This window comes from Oncorhynchus masou, chromosome 16, assembly GCF_036934945.1.
Source record: "Oncorhynchus masou masou isolate Uvic2021 chromosome 16, UVic_Omas_1.1, whole genome shotgun sequence".
Taxonomy (NCBI): Eukaryota; Metazoa; Chordata; class Actinopteri; order Salmoniformes; family Salmonidae; genus Oncorhynchus; species Oncorhynchus masou.
Window position 1 is genome coordinate 44,919,911 of NC_088227.1, and position 16,838 is coordinate 44,936,748.

At 42.1% G+C, this 16,838-nt stretch overlaps 1 protein-coding gene across 2 annotated transcripts in view; it reads right to left on the bottom strand.

Moving 5' to 3' along the window:
- eya4 (EYA transcriptional coactivator and phosphatase 4) overlaps positions 1-16,838 on the bottom strand; it is a 194,931-nt gene that overhangs the window by 10,335 nt on the left and 167,758 nt on the right. For both annotated transcript variants that reach the window (XM_064991764.1, XM_064991765.1), the window contains 3 exons: positions 2,221-2,310; positions 1,362-1,420; positions 222-382 (listed from right to left, as the gene is read on the bottom strand). In XM_064991764.1, the coding sequence (XP_064847836.1) occupies positions 222-382; positions 1,362-1,420; positions 2,221-2,310 (310 nt within the window). The remainder of the gene's footprint in view (positions 1-221; positions 383-1,361; positions 1,421-2,220; positions 2,311-16,838) is intronic.

Below are 16,838 nucleotides of genomic sequence, written 5' to 3' on the forward strand. Positions count from 1 at the left end.
CACCAAGAAACATTTAGTATTGTCCTGTACTAAAGTACTAAAGTAAAGTGCAGGACAATACTAAATGTTTCTCAGTGGATTAAAATGTACACACTATACATATCAGTATGACAGTTACAAAATATATATATATATATTTATCCCCCCCAACCCCACCCCCTGCCTAAAAAAGAGCTCTCTGATTGGCTCCTCTCCAGTAAACTCTTCTCCGATTGGCTTACCCCCCACATTGTTTTTGTATGTGCTATACATCTCTTTGACTCTTCTGTAGCGGAAGGCTAGTTTCCTCATCCAGTCCACCCCTCCGCGGACGCCCGTCGCCAGGCACAGGCTCGCGCTGGTCGCCGCTGCATGGAAGCCATCAGTTGCAAAACTGTAAGTACTGTCAATAATAATGATAATAATATGTTTTATTATAAAAACGGTAAGCACTGTCAATAATAATGATAATAATATGTTTTATTATAAAAACTGTAAGCACTGTCAATAATAATTATAATAATATGTTTTATTATAAAAACTGTAAGCACTGTCAATAATAATTATAATAATATGTTTTATTATAAAAACTGTAAGCACTGGCAATAATAATGATAATAATATGTTTTATTATAAAAACTGTAAGCACTGTCAATAATAATGATAATAATATGTTTTATTATAAAACTGTAAGCACTGTCAATAATAATTATAATAATATGTTTTATTATAAAAATGGTAAGTACCATCTATGAATTCAGCAGGACAATATGTCACAGAACATTCCTAACTCAAATGATTTAAGCCTGATTTTGCTGTCGATCCTGCGTGCTTGTTCTTGAGTTTATAATTGCGGCGCGGCAAACATCAGCAGTTTTTTTTTGCTACTTAACTACGCAGGATGGACATTTGCGCAGGTACTTGTAGTTCTTGCATTGTCTACGTACCACAGGAGGTTGGTGGCACCTTAATTTGGGAGGACGGGCTCGTGGTAATGGCAGGAGAGGAATTTAATGACATTTTTTTCTTCTTCAGATTTGATACAGCCTGGAATTGAACCAGGGACTGTAGTGATGCCTTTTGCACTGAGATGCAGTGCCTTAGACCGCTGCGAATTACTAGAATGGCATTATTATGAGCCGTCCTCCCCTCACCAGCCTCCTCTGGAATGATGCAGGCTTAAATGAGTAGTTGAGGATGTTACAACTTGATGTTAGGTGAAGTTTGAATTGGCTGTTTAAAGAAAATAATCCCATGGATTCCAGTTTCTCCTGACCCACAGACTGTTCTCAGAGCGAGGAATCGTCTGATATCAAGTTGTTCACATCCTGAACTCCTCATTTAACTGTGAAGAAGAAAACGTAGGGATGTTGAACGCTCACCTCAGGTCCTGTCCGTTGTCATCCGATGACACATCATCAATATGGACCTGATCACACTCCTGAACACCCACCCACACACACAGACAGAAACACACAGACACAGACAGAAACACACAGAAACACACACAGAAACACACAGGAACAGAAACACACACACACACACAGACAGAAACACACAGAAACACACAGACAGAAACACACACACACAGACAGAAACACACAGGAACAGAAACACACACACACAGACAGAAACACACAGAAACACACACAGAAACACACAGAAACAGAAACACACACACAGAAACAGAAACACAGAAACACACAGAAACAGAAACACACAGAAACACACAGAAACAGAAACACACACACAGAAACACACAGAAACAGAAACACACACAGAAACAGAAACACACAGAAACAGAAACACACACACACAGAAACAGAAACACACACAGAAACACACAAAAACACACAGAAACACACAAAAACACACAGAAACACACAGAAACAGAAACACACAGAAACAGAAACACACACACACAGAAACACACAGAAACACACAGCAACACACAGAAACACACACAGACAGACAGACAGACAGACAGACAAGTTTAAGTCTTTAGTTTGTGTCACTAGGGGGCAGTGTCTACACATGAAGGAGCTACACACGTATCACAGCCTCTCAGAGGAGGAGGAGGAGTGCTGATCTAGGATCAGTTTGACCTTTTTAAAATCACAATGAATTAGATTACACTGTCAGTGGGGATCTGATCCCAGATCAGTAGCTGTATCTATACAGTGTGTGTGTTCCTGAGCTCACCTACCTCTAAGTCGTTGAAGAACAGGTGTGTGTACCTACCTCTAAGTCGTTGAAGAACAGGTGTGTGTCTGCCAGGTTAAAGATCATCTCTTCCATCCTCAGTCCCAGTGTCACCGCCATGGGAGGGTCCTGTCAATCAATCAATACATCCGTCAATACAGTCTCCATGTTGGCCATGTTCTGTTATAATCTCCACCCGGCACAGCCAGAAGAGGACTGGCCACCCCACATAGCCTGGTTCCTCTCTAGGTTTCTTCCTAGGTTTTGGCCTTTCTAGGGAGTTTTTCCTAGCCACCGTGCTTCTACACCTGCATTGCTTGCTGTTTGTGGTTTTAGGCTGGGTTTCTGTACAGCACTTTGAGATATCAGCTGATGTACGAAGGGCTTTATAAATACATTTGATTGATTGATCAAACAAACAATCGAACAATCAATCAATCAATGACATTTATTTTATAAAGCTCTTTCTACATCAGCAGGTCTCAAGTGCTTGTACAGAAACCCAGCCTAAAACCCTCAACAGTTCTGGGTAGAGAGGAACCAGGCTCTGAGGGGTGACCAGTCCTCTACTGGCTGTACTGGGTAGACCAGAGGAACCAGGCTCTGAGGGGTGACCAGTCCTCTACTGGCTGTACTGGGTAGAGAGGAACCAGGCTCTGAGGGGTGACCAGTCCTCTACTGTCTGTACTGGGTAGAGAGGAACCAGGCTCTGAGGGGTGACCAGTCCTCTACTGACTGTACTGGGTAGGGAGGATCCAGGCTCTGAGGGGTGACCAGTCCTCTTCTGGCTGTACTGGGTAGAGAGGAACCAGGCTCTGAGGGGTGACCAGTCCTCTACTGGCTGTACTGGGTAGACCAGAGGAACCAGGCTCTGAGGGGTGACCAGTCCTCTACTGGCTGTACTGGGTAGACCAGAGGAACCAGGATCTGAGGGGTGACAAGTCCTCTACTGGCTGTACTGGGTAGACCAGAGGAACCAGGATCTGAGGGGTGACCAGTCCTCTACTGGCTGTACTGGGAAGACCAGAAGAACCAGGCCATGAGGGGTGAACAGTTCTCTACTAACTGTGAAAAGGAGGAGCCTTCATCACCACCATCATCATCACCACCATCATCTCCTCCCCCCCTGCCCTCCTCCCCCCTCTGCCTGGTATGTTCAAATAATCTCAGTAAATGCTGAGAGAGCGAGAGAAAGACATGTCACACTTGTTCTGTCCCATCAACATTATGCCCCTCTTTAAAAACCCTTGGGGGACTGGGTTGGTGTGAGAGAGGTTTGGGGGGCAGCCCTGCCAACCCGCAGCTCAGCTGCAAAAACCATCATCTGCGATAGATCGGCGATTCGCTGACACTGTGAGACTCCCAGAATAGACACATACCGAGCACAGAGATAAATGGAGAGAGGGAGGGAGAGAGAGAGAGAAGGGAGAGAGAGGGAGGGAGAGAGAGACATGTAGAGCGAGGGAGGGAGAGAGACATATAGCGAGAGGGAGGGAGAGAGAGATGTAGAGAGAGGGAGGGAGAGAGAGACGTGGAGAGAGGGAGGGAGAGAGAGACGTGGAGAGAGGGAGGGAGAGAGACGTGGAGAGAGGGAGGGAGAGAGACGGAGAGAGGGAGGGAGAGAGAGACGTGGAGAGAGGGTGGGAGAGAGAGACGTGGAGAGAGAGGGAGGGAGAGAGAGAGACATGTAGAGAGAGGGAGGGAGAGAGAGAGACATGTAGAGAGAGGGAGGGAGAGAGAGAGACATGTAGAGAGAGGGAGGGAGAGAGAGACATGTAGAGAGAGGGAGGGAGAGAGAGACATGTAGAGAGAGGGAGGGAGAGAGAGAGACATGTAGAGAGAGAGCGACATGGAGAGAGAGGGAGAGACATGGAGAGAGGGAGGGAGAGAGAGAGACATGTAGAGAGAGGGAGAGAGAGAGAAATGAGGAGAGAGAGATAAATGTAGATAGAGGGAGGGAGAGAGAGACATGTAGAAAGAGGGAGGGAGAGAGAGGCATGTAGAGAGAGGGAGGAAGAGGGAGGGAGAGAGAGAGACATGTAGAGAGAGGGAGGGAGAGAGAGAGACATGTAGAGAGAGGGAGGCGGAGAGAGACATGTAGAGAGAGGGAGGGGGAGAGAGACATGTAGAGAGAGGGAGGGAGAGAGAGCCATGTAGAGAGAGGGAGGGAGAGAGAGAGACATGTAGAGAGAGGGAGGGAGAGACATGTAGAGAGAGGGAGGGAGAGAGAGAGACATGTAGAGAGAGGGAGGGAGAGGGAGAGAGTGGGAGGGAGAGAGAGAGACATGTAGAGAGAGGGAGGGAGAGAGAGAGACATGTAGAGAGAGGGAGGGAGAGGGAGAGAGAGGGAGGGAGAGAGAGAGAGGGAGGGAGATAGAGACACGTAGAGAGAGGGAGGGGAAGAGAGATAAAGGTGAAGGAGAGCGATAAAGAGAGGAAGAGAAGGGTGCCAGAGCCAAGACCACCCAAACCAATGACCAGCCTGCTATCACATCTCCTTTCCTTCGTTTCAAATACCACATCTTCTAAACCAATGACCAGCCTGCTATCACATCTCCTTTCCTTCGTTTCAAATACCACATCTTCTAAACCAATGACCACCCTGCTATCACATCTCCTTTCCTTCGTTTCAAATACCACATCTTCTAAACCAATGACCACCCTGCTATCACATCTCCTTTCCTTTTCTTCTAAACCAATGACCAGCCTGCTATGAACTCAGTCTGTACCATCAGCCTGCGGCTTCTTCAGGTAAATATTTGATCATTATTTTATCAGTCACCTGTGCCAAGGAGAGGTATACAGTAGGAGAGGTATACAGTAGGAGAGGTATACAGTAGGAGAGGTATACAGTAGGAGAGGTATACAGTAGGAGAGGTATGGAGAGGTATACAGTAGGAGAGGTATACAGTAGGAGAGGTATACAGTAGGAGAGGTATACAGTAGGAGAGGTATACAGTAGGAGAGGTATGCAGTAGGAGAGGTATACAGTAGGAGAGGTATACAGTAGGAGAGGTATACAGTAGGAGAGGTATACAGTAGGAGAGGTATACAGTAGGAGAGGTATGGAGAGGTATACAGTAGGAGAGGTATACAGTAGGAGAGGTATACAGTAGGAGAGGTATACAGTAGGAGAGGTATACAGTAGGAGAGGTATACAGTAGGAGAGGTATACAGTAGGAGAGGTATGGAGAGGTATACAGTAGGAGAGGTATGGAGAGGTATACAGTAGGAGAGGTATGGAGAGGTATACAGTAGGAGAGGTATACAGTAGGAGAGGTATACAGTAGGAGAGGTATACAGTAGGAGAGTTATACAGTAGGAGAGTTATACAGTAGGAGAGGTATGGAGAGGTATACAGTAGGAGAGGTATACAGTAGGAGAGGTATACAGTAGGAGAGGTATACAGTAGGAGAGTTATACAGTAGGAGAGGTATACAGTAGGAGAGGTATACAGTAGGAGAGGTATGGAGAGGTATACAGTAGGAGAGGTATACAGTAGGAGAGGTATACAGTAGGAGAGGTATACAGTAGGAGAGTTATACAGTAGGAGAGTTATACAGTAGGAGAGGTATGGAGGAGGTATACAGTAGGAGAGGTATACAGTAGGAGAGGTATACAGTAGGAGAGGTATACAGTAGGAGAGGTATACAGTAGGAGAGGTATACAGTAGGAGAGGTATACAGTAGGAGAGGTATACAGTAGGAGAGGGAGAGGTATGGAGGTATACAGTGGTATACAGTAGGAGAGGTATACAGTAGGAGAGGTATGGAGAGGTATACAGTAGGAGAGGTATACAGTAGGAGAGGTATACAGTAGGAGAGGTATACAGTAGGAGAGGTATACAGTAGGAGAGGTATACAGTAGGAGAGGTATACAGTAGGAGAGGTATGGAGAGGTATGGAGTGGTATACAGTAGGAGAGGTATACAGTAGGAGAGGTATGGAGAGGTATACAGTAGGAGAGGTATACAGTAGGAGAGGTATACAGTAGGAGAGGTATACAGTAGGAGAGGTATACAGTAGGAGAGGTATACAGTAGGAGAGGTATGGAGAGGTATACAGTAGGAGAGGTATACAGTAGGAGAGGTATACAGTAGGAGAGGTATACAGTAGGAGAGTTATACAGTAGGAGAGTTATACAGTAGGAGAGGTATGGAGAGGTATACAGTAGGAGAGGTATACAGTAGGAGAGGTATACAGTAGGAGAGGTATACAGTAGGAGAGGTATACAGTAGGAGAGGTATACAGTAGGAGAGGTATACAGTAGGAGAGGTATGGAGAGGTATGGAGTGGTATACAGTAGGAGAGGTATACAGTAGGAGAGGTATGGAGAGGTATACAGTAGGAGAGGTATACAGTAGGAGAGGTATACAGTAGGAGAGGTATACAGTAGGAGAGGTATACAGTAGGAGAGGTATACAGTAGGAGAGGTATACAGTAGGAGAGGTATGGAGAGGTATGGAGTGGTATACAGTAGGAGAGGTATACAGTAGGAGAGGTATGGAGAGGTATACAGTAGGAGAGGTATACAGTAGGAGAGGTATACAGTAGGAGAGGTATACAGTAGGAGAGGTATACAGTAGGAGAGGTATACAGTAGGAGAGGTATGGAGAGGTATGGAGTGGTATACAGTAGGAGAGGTATACAGTAGGAGAGGTATACAGTAGGAGAGGTATACAGTAGGAGAGGTATACAGTAGGAGAGGTATACAGTAGGAGAGGTATACAGTAGGAGAGGTATACAGTAGGAGAGGTATGGAGAGGTATGGAGTGGTATACAGTAGGAGAGGTATACAGTAGGAGAGGTATGGAGAGGTATACAGTAGGAGAGGTATACAGTAGGAGAGGTATACAGTAGGAGAGGTATACAGTAGGAGAGGTATACAGTAGGAGAGGTATACAGTAGGAGAGGTATGGAGAGGTATGGAGTGGTATACAGTAGGAGAGGTATACAGTAGGAGAGGTATGGAGAGGTATACAGTAGGAGAGGTATACAGTAGGAGAGGTATACAGTAGGAGAGGTATACAGTAGGAGAGGTATACAGTAGGAGAGGTATACAGTAGGAGAGGTATACAGTAGGAGAGGTATGGAGAGGTATGGAGTGGTATACAGTAGGAGAGGTATACAGTAGGAGAGGTATGGAGAGGTATACAGTAGGAGAGGTATACAGTAGGAGAGGTATACAGTAGGAGAGGTATACAGTAGGAGAGGTATACAGTAGGAGAGGTATACAGTAGGAGAGGTAAACAGTAGGAGAGGTATACAGTAGGAGAGGTATACAGTAGGAGAGGTATGGAGAGGTATACAGTAGGAGAGGTATACAGTAGGAGAGGTATACAGTAGGAGAGGTATACAGTAGGAGAGGTATACAGTAGGAGAGGTATGGAGAGGTATACAGTATACAGTAGGAGGTATACAGTAGGAGAGGTATACAGTAGGAGAGGTATACAGTAGGAGAGGTATACAGTAGGAGAGGTATACAGTAGGAGAGGTATGGAGAGGTATACAGTAGGAGAGGTATACAGTAGGAGAGGTATGGAGAGGTATACATTAGGAGAGGTATACAGAGGTATACAGTAGGAGAGGTATACAGTAGGAGAGGTATACAGTAGGAGAGGTATACAGTAGGGAGAGGTATGGAGAGGTATACAGTAGGAGAGGTATACAGTAGGAGAGTTATACAGTAGGAGAGTTATACAGTAGGAGAGGTATGGAGAGGTATACAGTAGGAGAGGTATACAGTAGGAGAGGTATGCAGTAGGAGAGGTATACAGTAGGAGAGGTATACAGTAGGAGAGGTATACAGTAGGAGAGGTATGGAGAGGTATACAGTAGGAGAGGTATACAGTAGGAGAGGTATACAGTAGGAGAGGTATACAGTAGGAGAGGTATACAGTAGGAGAGGTATGGAGAGGTATACAGTAGGAGAGGTATACAGTAGGAGAGGTATGGAGAGGTATACAGTAGGAGAGGTATGGAGAGGTATACAGTAGGAGAGGTATACAGTAGGAGAGGTATACAGTAGGAGAGGTATGGAGAGGTATACAGTAGGAGAGGTATACAGTAGGAGAGGTATACAGTAGGAGAGGTATACAGTAGGAGAGGTATACAGTAGGAGAGGTATGGAGAGGTATGGAGTGGTATACAGTAGGAGAGGTATACAGTAGGAGAGGTATGGAGAGGTATACAGTAGGGAGAGGTATACAGTAGGAGAGGTATACAGTAGGAGAGGTATACAGTAGGAGAGGTATACAGTAGGAGAGGTATACAGTAGGAGAGGTATACAGTAGGAGAGGTATACAGTAGGAGAGGTATGGAGAGGTATACAGTAGGAGAGGTAAACAGTAGGAGAGGTATACAGTAGGTATACAGTAGGAGGTATACAGTAGGAGAGGTATGGACAGTAGGAGAGGTATACAGTAGGAGAGGTATATACAGTAGGAGAGGTATACAGTAGGAGAGGTATACAGTAGGAGAGGTATACAGTAGGAGTATACAGTAGGAGAGGTATACAGTAGGAGAGGTATACAGTAGGTATACAGTAGGAGAGGTATGGAGAGGTATACAGTAGGAGAGGTATACAGTAGGAGAGGTATGGAGAGGTATACAGTAGGAGAGGTATGGAGAGGTATACAGTAGGAGAGGTATACAGTAGGAGAGGTATACAGTAGGAGAGGTATGGAGAGGTATACAGTAGGAGAGGTATACAGTAGGAGAGTTATACAGTAGGAGAGTTATACAGTAGGAGAGGTATGGAGAGGTATACAGTAGGAGAGGTATACAGTAGGAGAGGTATGCAGTAGGAGAGGTATACAGTAGGAGAGGTATACAGTAGGAGAGGTATACAGTAGGAGAGGTATGGAGAGGTATACAGTAGGAGAGGTATACAGTAGGAGAGGTATACAGTAGGAGAGGTATACAGTAGGAGAGGTATACAGTAGGAGAGGTATGGAGAGGTATACAGTAGGAGAGGTATACAGTAGGAGAGGTATGGAGAGGTATACAGTAGGAGAGGTATGGAGAGGTATACAGTAGGAGAGGTATACAGTAGGAGAGGTATACAGTAGGAGAGGTATGGAGAGGTATACAGTAGGAGAGGTATACAGTAGGAGAGTTATACAGTAGGAGAGTTATACAGTAGGAGAGGTATGGAGAGGTATACAGTAGGAGAGGTATACAGTAGGAGAGTTATACACTTAGGAGAGTTATACAGTAGGAGAGGTATACAGTAGGAGAGGTATACAGTAGGAGAGGTATACAGTAGGAGAGGTATACAGTAGGAGAGGTATAAACAGTATACAGGAGAGGTATACAGTAGGAGAGGTAGTAGGAGAGGTATACAGTAGGAGAGGTATACAGTAGGAGAGGTATACAGTAGGATGGAGGTATACAGTAGGAGAGGAGAGGTATACAGTAGGAGAGGTATACAGTAGGAGAGGTATACAGTATACAGTAGGAGAGTATACAGTAAACAGTAGGAGAGGTATACAGTAGGAGAGGTATACAGTAGGAGAGGTATACAGTAGGAGAGGTATACAGTAGGAGAGGTATACAGTAGGAGAGGTAAACAGTAGGAGAGGTATACAGTAGGAGAGGTATACAGTAGGAAAGGTATACAGTAGATGCATCTGAAATGACCACCCATTAACTATGTAATGCACTCCTTATGACCAAAGTACATAAGAAATAAGGTGCCATAGAGCCCTATTCTAAAGTAGTGCACTACATAGGGAATAGGGTGCCATAGGGACCTGATCTAAAGTAGTGCACTACATAGGGAATAGGGTGCCATAGAGCCCTGACCTAAAGTAGTGCACAACATAGGGAATTGGGTGCCATTTGGGACACGAGGTAGGAATAAAGCTGATTGATAGCCATTGAACTCTGACCTTTATGTTGTCATTTTCTCATTGATTGTATTTTTTCTACGGCACAAACAACATAGCACAAAAACACCAAAACACAACGCCCACTATACAAACGTTCTCCAAGGTGATCAACATATGTCCTCCAAATGCTGTGAAATATCTTTTTTAATAAAAAAAACAACAACTTTATAATATTACCAAATGTAAAGGAATGTAACTAGATAATAACAAACTGGAGGACTGGACTGAGGGTGGATATTAGACTTTAGACCTAAATTCGTCAGGGGGCATGGACTCTACAAGGTGTTCGAAGGCGTTCCACAGTGATGCTGGTCCCATGTTGACTCCAATGCTTCCCACAGTTGTGTTAAATTGGGTGGATGTCCTTTGGGTGGTGGACCATTCTTGATACACACACGGGAAACATTTGAGCATGAAAAACTCAGCAGTTTTGCAGTTCAAAGGCACTTAAATCGTTTGTCTTGCCAATTCACCCTCTGAATGACTATAGGGCTGTGGCGGTCATGACATTTTGTCAGCAGATGATAGTCGTGCAAATAACTGCTGGTCTCGTGGTATTTGACCTTTTAATTAGCATAAACATGTTTAGCATATCCTGGCTTCCACGCTTAGCATCCAAGCCACTGATGCAGACCGTTGGAACATCTACATTTATTAAATCCATTGTAATATAGACTACACCTTCACAATAAATCCATGTAATATAGTCTACACCTTCACAATAAATCCATGTAATATAGTCTACCTACACCATCACAATAAATCCATGTAATATAGTCTACACCTTCACAATAAATCCATGTAATATAGCCTACACCATCACAATAAATCCATGTAATATAGTCTACACCTTCACAATAAATACATGTAATATAGTCTACACCATCACAATAAATCCATGTAATATAGTCTACACCACCACAATAAATCCATGTAATATAGCCTACACCTTCACAATAAATCCATGTAATATAGCCTACACCATCACAATAAATCCATGTAATATAGTCTACACCTTCACAATAAATACATGTAATATAGTCTACACCATCACAATAAATCCATGTAATATAGTCTACACCTTCACAATAAATCCATGTAATATAGCCTACACCTTCACAACAAATCCATGTAATATAGCCTACACCATCACAATAAATCCATGTAATATAGTCTACCAACACCTTCACAATAAATCCATGTAATATAGTCTACCTACACCTTCACAATAAATCCATGTAATATAGTCTACACCATCACAATAAATCCATGTAATATAGTCTACCTACACCATCACAATAAATCCATGTAATATAGTCTACACCATCACAATAAATCCATGTAATATAGTCTACACCATCACAATAAATCCATGTAATATAGTCTACCTACACCATCACAATAAATCCATGTAATATAGTCTACACCATCACAATAAATCCATGTAATATAGTCTACACCTTCACAATAAATCCATGTAATATAGTCTACACCATCACAATAAATCCATGTAATATAGTCTACCTACACCATCACAATAAATCCATGTAATATAGTCTACACCATCACAATAAATCCATGTAATATAGTCTACACCATCACAATAAATCCATGTAATATAGTCTACCTACACCATCACAATAAATCCATGTAATATAGTCTACACCATCACAATAAATCCATGTAATATAGTCTACACCATCACAATAAATCCATGTAATATAGTCTACCTACACCATCACAATAAATCCATGTAATATAGTCTACACCATCACAATAAATCCATGTAATATAGTCTACACCATCACAATAAATCCATGTAATATAGTCTACACCATCACAATAAATCCATGTAATATAGTCTACCTACACCTCCACAATAAATCCATGTAATATAGTCTGCACCATCACAATAAATCCATGTAATATAGTCTACCTACACCTTCACAATAAATCCATGTAATATAGTCTACACCATCACAATGAATCAATGTAATATAGTCTACCTACACCATCACAATAAATCCATGTAATATAGTCTACACCTTCACAATAAATCCATGTAATATAGTCTACCTACACCATCACAATAAATCCATGTAATATAGTCTACCTACACCTTCACAATAAATCCATGTAATATAGTCTACCTACACCATCACAATAAATCCATGTAATATAGTCTACCTACACCATCACAATAAATCCATGTAATATAGTCTACCTACACCTTCACAATAAATCCATGTAATATAGTCTACCTACACCTTCACAATAAATCCATGTAATATAGTCTACCTACACCATCACAATAAATCCATGTAATATAGTCTACCTACACCTTCACAATAAATCCATGTAATATAGTCTACACCATCACAATAAATCCATGTAATATAGTCTACACCATCACAATAAATCCATGTAATATAGTCTACACCATCACAATAAATCCATGTAATATAGTCTACACCATCACAATAAATCCATGTAATATAGTCTACACCATCACAATAAATCCATGTAATATAGTCTACACCATCACAATAAATCCATGTAATATAGTCTACACCATCACAATACATCCATGTAATATAGTCTACACCTTCACAATAAATCCATGTAATATAGTCTACCTACACCATCACAATAAATCCATGTAATATAGTCTACACCATCACAATAAATCCATGTAATATAGTCTACACCATCACAATAAATCCATGTAATATAGTCTACACCTTCACAATAAATCCATGTAATATAGTCTACCTACACCTTCACAATAAATCCATGTAATATAGTCTACCTACACCATCACAATAAATCCATGTAATATAGTCTACACCTTCACAATAAATCCATGTAATATAGTCTACCTACACCTTCACAATAAATCCATGTAATATAGTCTACCTACACCATCACAATAAATCCATGTAATATAGTCTACACCATCACAATAAATCCATGTAATATAGTCTACACCATCACAATACATCCATGTAATATAGTCTACACCATCACAATAAATCCATGTAATATAGTCTACACCTTCACAATAAATCCATGTAATATAGTCTACCAACACCTTCACAATAAATCCATGTAATATAGTCTACCTACACCATCACAATAAATCCATGTAATATAGTCTACACCATCACAATAAATCCATGTAATATAGTCTACACCTTCACAATAAATCCATGTAATATAGTCTACACCATCACAATAAATCCATGTAATATAGTCTACCTACACCATCACAATAAATCCATGTAATATAGTCTACACCATCACAATAAATCCATGTAATATAGTCTACACCTTCACAATAAATCCATTATTTATTTTAGAGAGGTCTAAAGAAGCGTGATATGAAAGCTTTCCACAGTGATGCTGGTCCCATGTTGACTCCAATGCTTCCCACAGTTGTGTTAAATTGGCTGGATGTCCTTTGGGTGGTGGACCATTCTTGATATACACACGGGAAACGGTTGAGCATAAAAAACCACTGATCTGGCTTAGCCGTATGGCTGCGGGCTACACTGAACAAAAGTATAAAACAACACATAAAGTGTTGAAGAGAGCTGAAATAAAACATCCCAGAAATGTTCCATACACACAAAAAGCATGATCATTACGCAGGTGCACCTTGTGCTAGGGGACAATAAAAGGCCACTCTAAAATGTGCAGTTTTGTCACACAACACAATGCCACAGATGTCTCAATAATTTGGCAGTACGTCCAACCGGCCTCACAAACGTAGACCACATGGTAACCATGCCAGCCCAGGACCTCTACATGCAGCTTCTTCACCTTCTTCGTCATATGAGACCAGCCACCTGGACAGCTGATGAAACTGAGGAGTATTTCTGTCTGTAATGAAGCCCTTTTGAGGGGAACAACTAATTCTGATTGGCTGGGCCTGGCTCCCAAGTGGGTGGGCCTGGCTTTCAAGTGGGTAGAATAGAGTAGTGTAGAGTAGGGTAGGATAGAATATAGTAGGGTAGAATAGAAAAGAGTAGGGTAGAATAGAGTAGGGTAGAATAGAGTAGGGTAGAATAGGGTAGGGTAGAGTAGGGTAGGAAATAATATAGTAGGGTAGAATAAAGTAGGGTAGAATAGAGTAGGGTAGAATAGGGTAGGGTATAATAGGGTAGGGTAGGATAGAATATAGTAGGGTAGAATAGAGTAGGGTAGAATAGAGTAGGGTAGAATAGAAAAGAGTAGGGTAGAATAGAGTAGGGTAGAATAGGGTAGGGTAGAGTAGGGTAGGGTAGAGTAGGGTAGGATAGAATATAGTAGGGTAGAATAGAGTAGGGTAGAATAGAGTAGGGTAGAATAGAAAAGAGTAGGGTAGAATAGGGTAGGGTAGAATAGAAAAGAGTAGGGTAGAATAGAGTAGGGTAGAATAGAAAAGAGTAGGGTAGAATAGAGTAGGGTAGAATAGGGTAGGGTAGAGTAGGGTAGGGTAGAGTAGGGTAGGATAGAATATAGTAGGGTAGAATAGAGTAGGGTAGAATATGGTAGGGTAGAGTAGGGTAGGATAGAATATAGTAGGGTAGAATAGAGTAGGGTAGAATAGAGTAGGGTAGAATAGGGTAGGGTAAAATAGGGTAGGGTAGAGTAGGGTAGGATAGAATATAGTAGGGTAGAATAGAGTAGGGTAGAATAGGGTAGGGTAGAATAGGGTAGGGTAGAGTAGGGTAGGATAGAATATAGTAGAATAGAGTAGGGTAGTATAGAATAGACTAGGGTAGACTAGGGTAGAATATAGTAGAGTAGGGTAAGGTAGGGTTGAATAGAGTAGGGTTGACTAGGGTAGAGAAGGGTTAAATAGAGTAGGGTAGAGTAGAGTAGGGTAAGGTATTGTAGAATAGAGTAGGGTAGAGTAGGGTAGAATAGAGTAGAGTAGGGCAGGGTTGGGTAGATGAGTAGGGTTGACTAGGGTAGAGTAGGGTAGAATAGAGTAGGGTAGGGTATTGTAGAATAGAGTAGGGTAAGGTATTGTAGAATAGAGTAGGGTAGGGTTGGGTAGATGAGTAGGGTTGACTAGGGTAGAGTAGGATAGAATAGAGTAGGGTAAGGTATTGTAGAATAGAGTAGGGTAGAGTAGAGTTGGGTAGAGTAGAGAAATGTAGGGTAGGGTAGGGTAGAATATAGTAGAGTAGAGTAGGTTAGGATAGAATATAGTAGAGTAGAGTAGGGTAGGATAGAATATAGTAGAATAGAGTAGGGTACGGTATAATAGAGTAGGGTAGAGTAGAGTAGAGTAGGGTAGAGTAGAGAAATGTAGGGTAAGGTAGGGTAGAATAGAGTAGAGTAGGGTATAATAGAGTAGGGTTGAGTGGGATAGAATAGAGTAGGGTTGAGTAGGGTATAATAGAGTAGGGTTGAGTAGGGTATAATAGAGTAGGGTTGAGTAGGGTATAATAGAGTAGGGTTGAGTAGGGTATAATAGAGTAGGGTTGAGTAGGGTATAATAGAGTAGGGTTGAGTAGGGTATAATAGAGTAGGGTTGAGTGGGATAGAATAGAGTAGGGTTGAGTAGGGTATAATAGAGTAGGGTTGAGTGGGATAGAATAGAGTAGGGTTGAGTGGGATAGAATAGAGTAGGGTTGAGTAGGGTATAATAGAGTAGGGTTGAGTAGGGTATAATAGAGTAGGGTTGAGTAGGGTATAATAGAGTAGGGTTGAGTGGGATAGAATAGAGTAGGGTTGAGTAGGGTATAATAGAGTAGGGTTGAGTGGGATAGAATAGAGTAGGGTTGAGTGGGATAGAATAGAGTAGGGTTGAGTAGGGTATAATAGAGTAGGGTTGAGTAGGGTATAATAGAGTAGGGTACGGTATAATAGAGTAGGGTTGAGTGGGATAGAATAGAGTAGGGTTGAGTAGGGTATAATAGAGTAGGGTTGAGTGGGATAGAATAGAGTAGGGTTGAGTAGGGTATAATAGAGTAGGGTTGAGTAGGGTATAATAGAGTAGGGTTGAGTAGGGTATAATAGAGTAGGGTTGAGTGGGATAGAATAGAGTAGGGTTGAGTAGGGTATAATAGAGTAGGGTTGAGTAGGGTATAATAGAGTAGGGTTGAGTGGGATAGAATAGAGTAGGGTTGAGTAGGGTATAATAGAGTAGGGTTGAGTAGGGTATAATAGAGTAGGGTTGAGTAGGGTATAATAGAGTAGGGTTGAGTAGGGTATAATAGAGTAGGGTTGAGTAGGGTATAATAGAGTAGGGTTGAGTGGGATAGAATAGAGTAGGGTTGAGTAGGGTATAATAGAGTAGGGTTGAGTGGGATAGAATAGAGTAGGGTTGAGTAGGGTATAATAGAGTAGGGTTGAGTAGGGTATAATAGAGTAGGGTTGAGTAGGGTATAATAGAGTAGGGTTGAGTAGGGTATAATAGAGTAGGGTTGAGTGGGATAGAATAGAGTAGGGTTGAGTAGGGTATAATAGAGTAGGGTTGAGTGGGATAGAATAGAGTAGGGTTGAGTAGGGTATAATAGAGTAGGATTGAGTAGGGTATAATAGAGTAGGGTTGAGTAGGGTATAATAGAGTAGGGTTGAGTAGGGTATAATAGAGTAGGGTTGAGTGGGATAGAATAGAGTAGGGTTGAGTAGGGTATAATAGAGTAGGGTTGAGTAGGGTATAATAGAGTAGGGTTGAGTAGGGTATAATAGAGTAGGGTTGAGTAGGGTATAATAGAGTAGGGTTGAGTGGGATAGAATAGAGTAGGGTTGAGTAGGGTATAATAGAGTA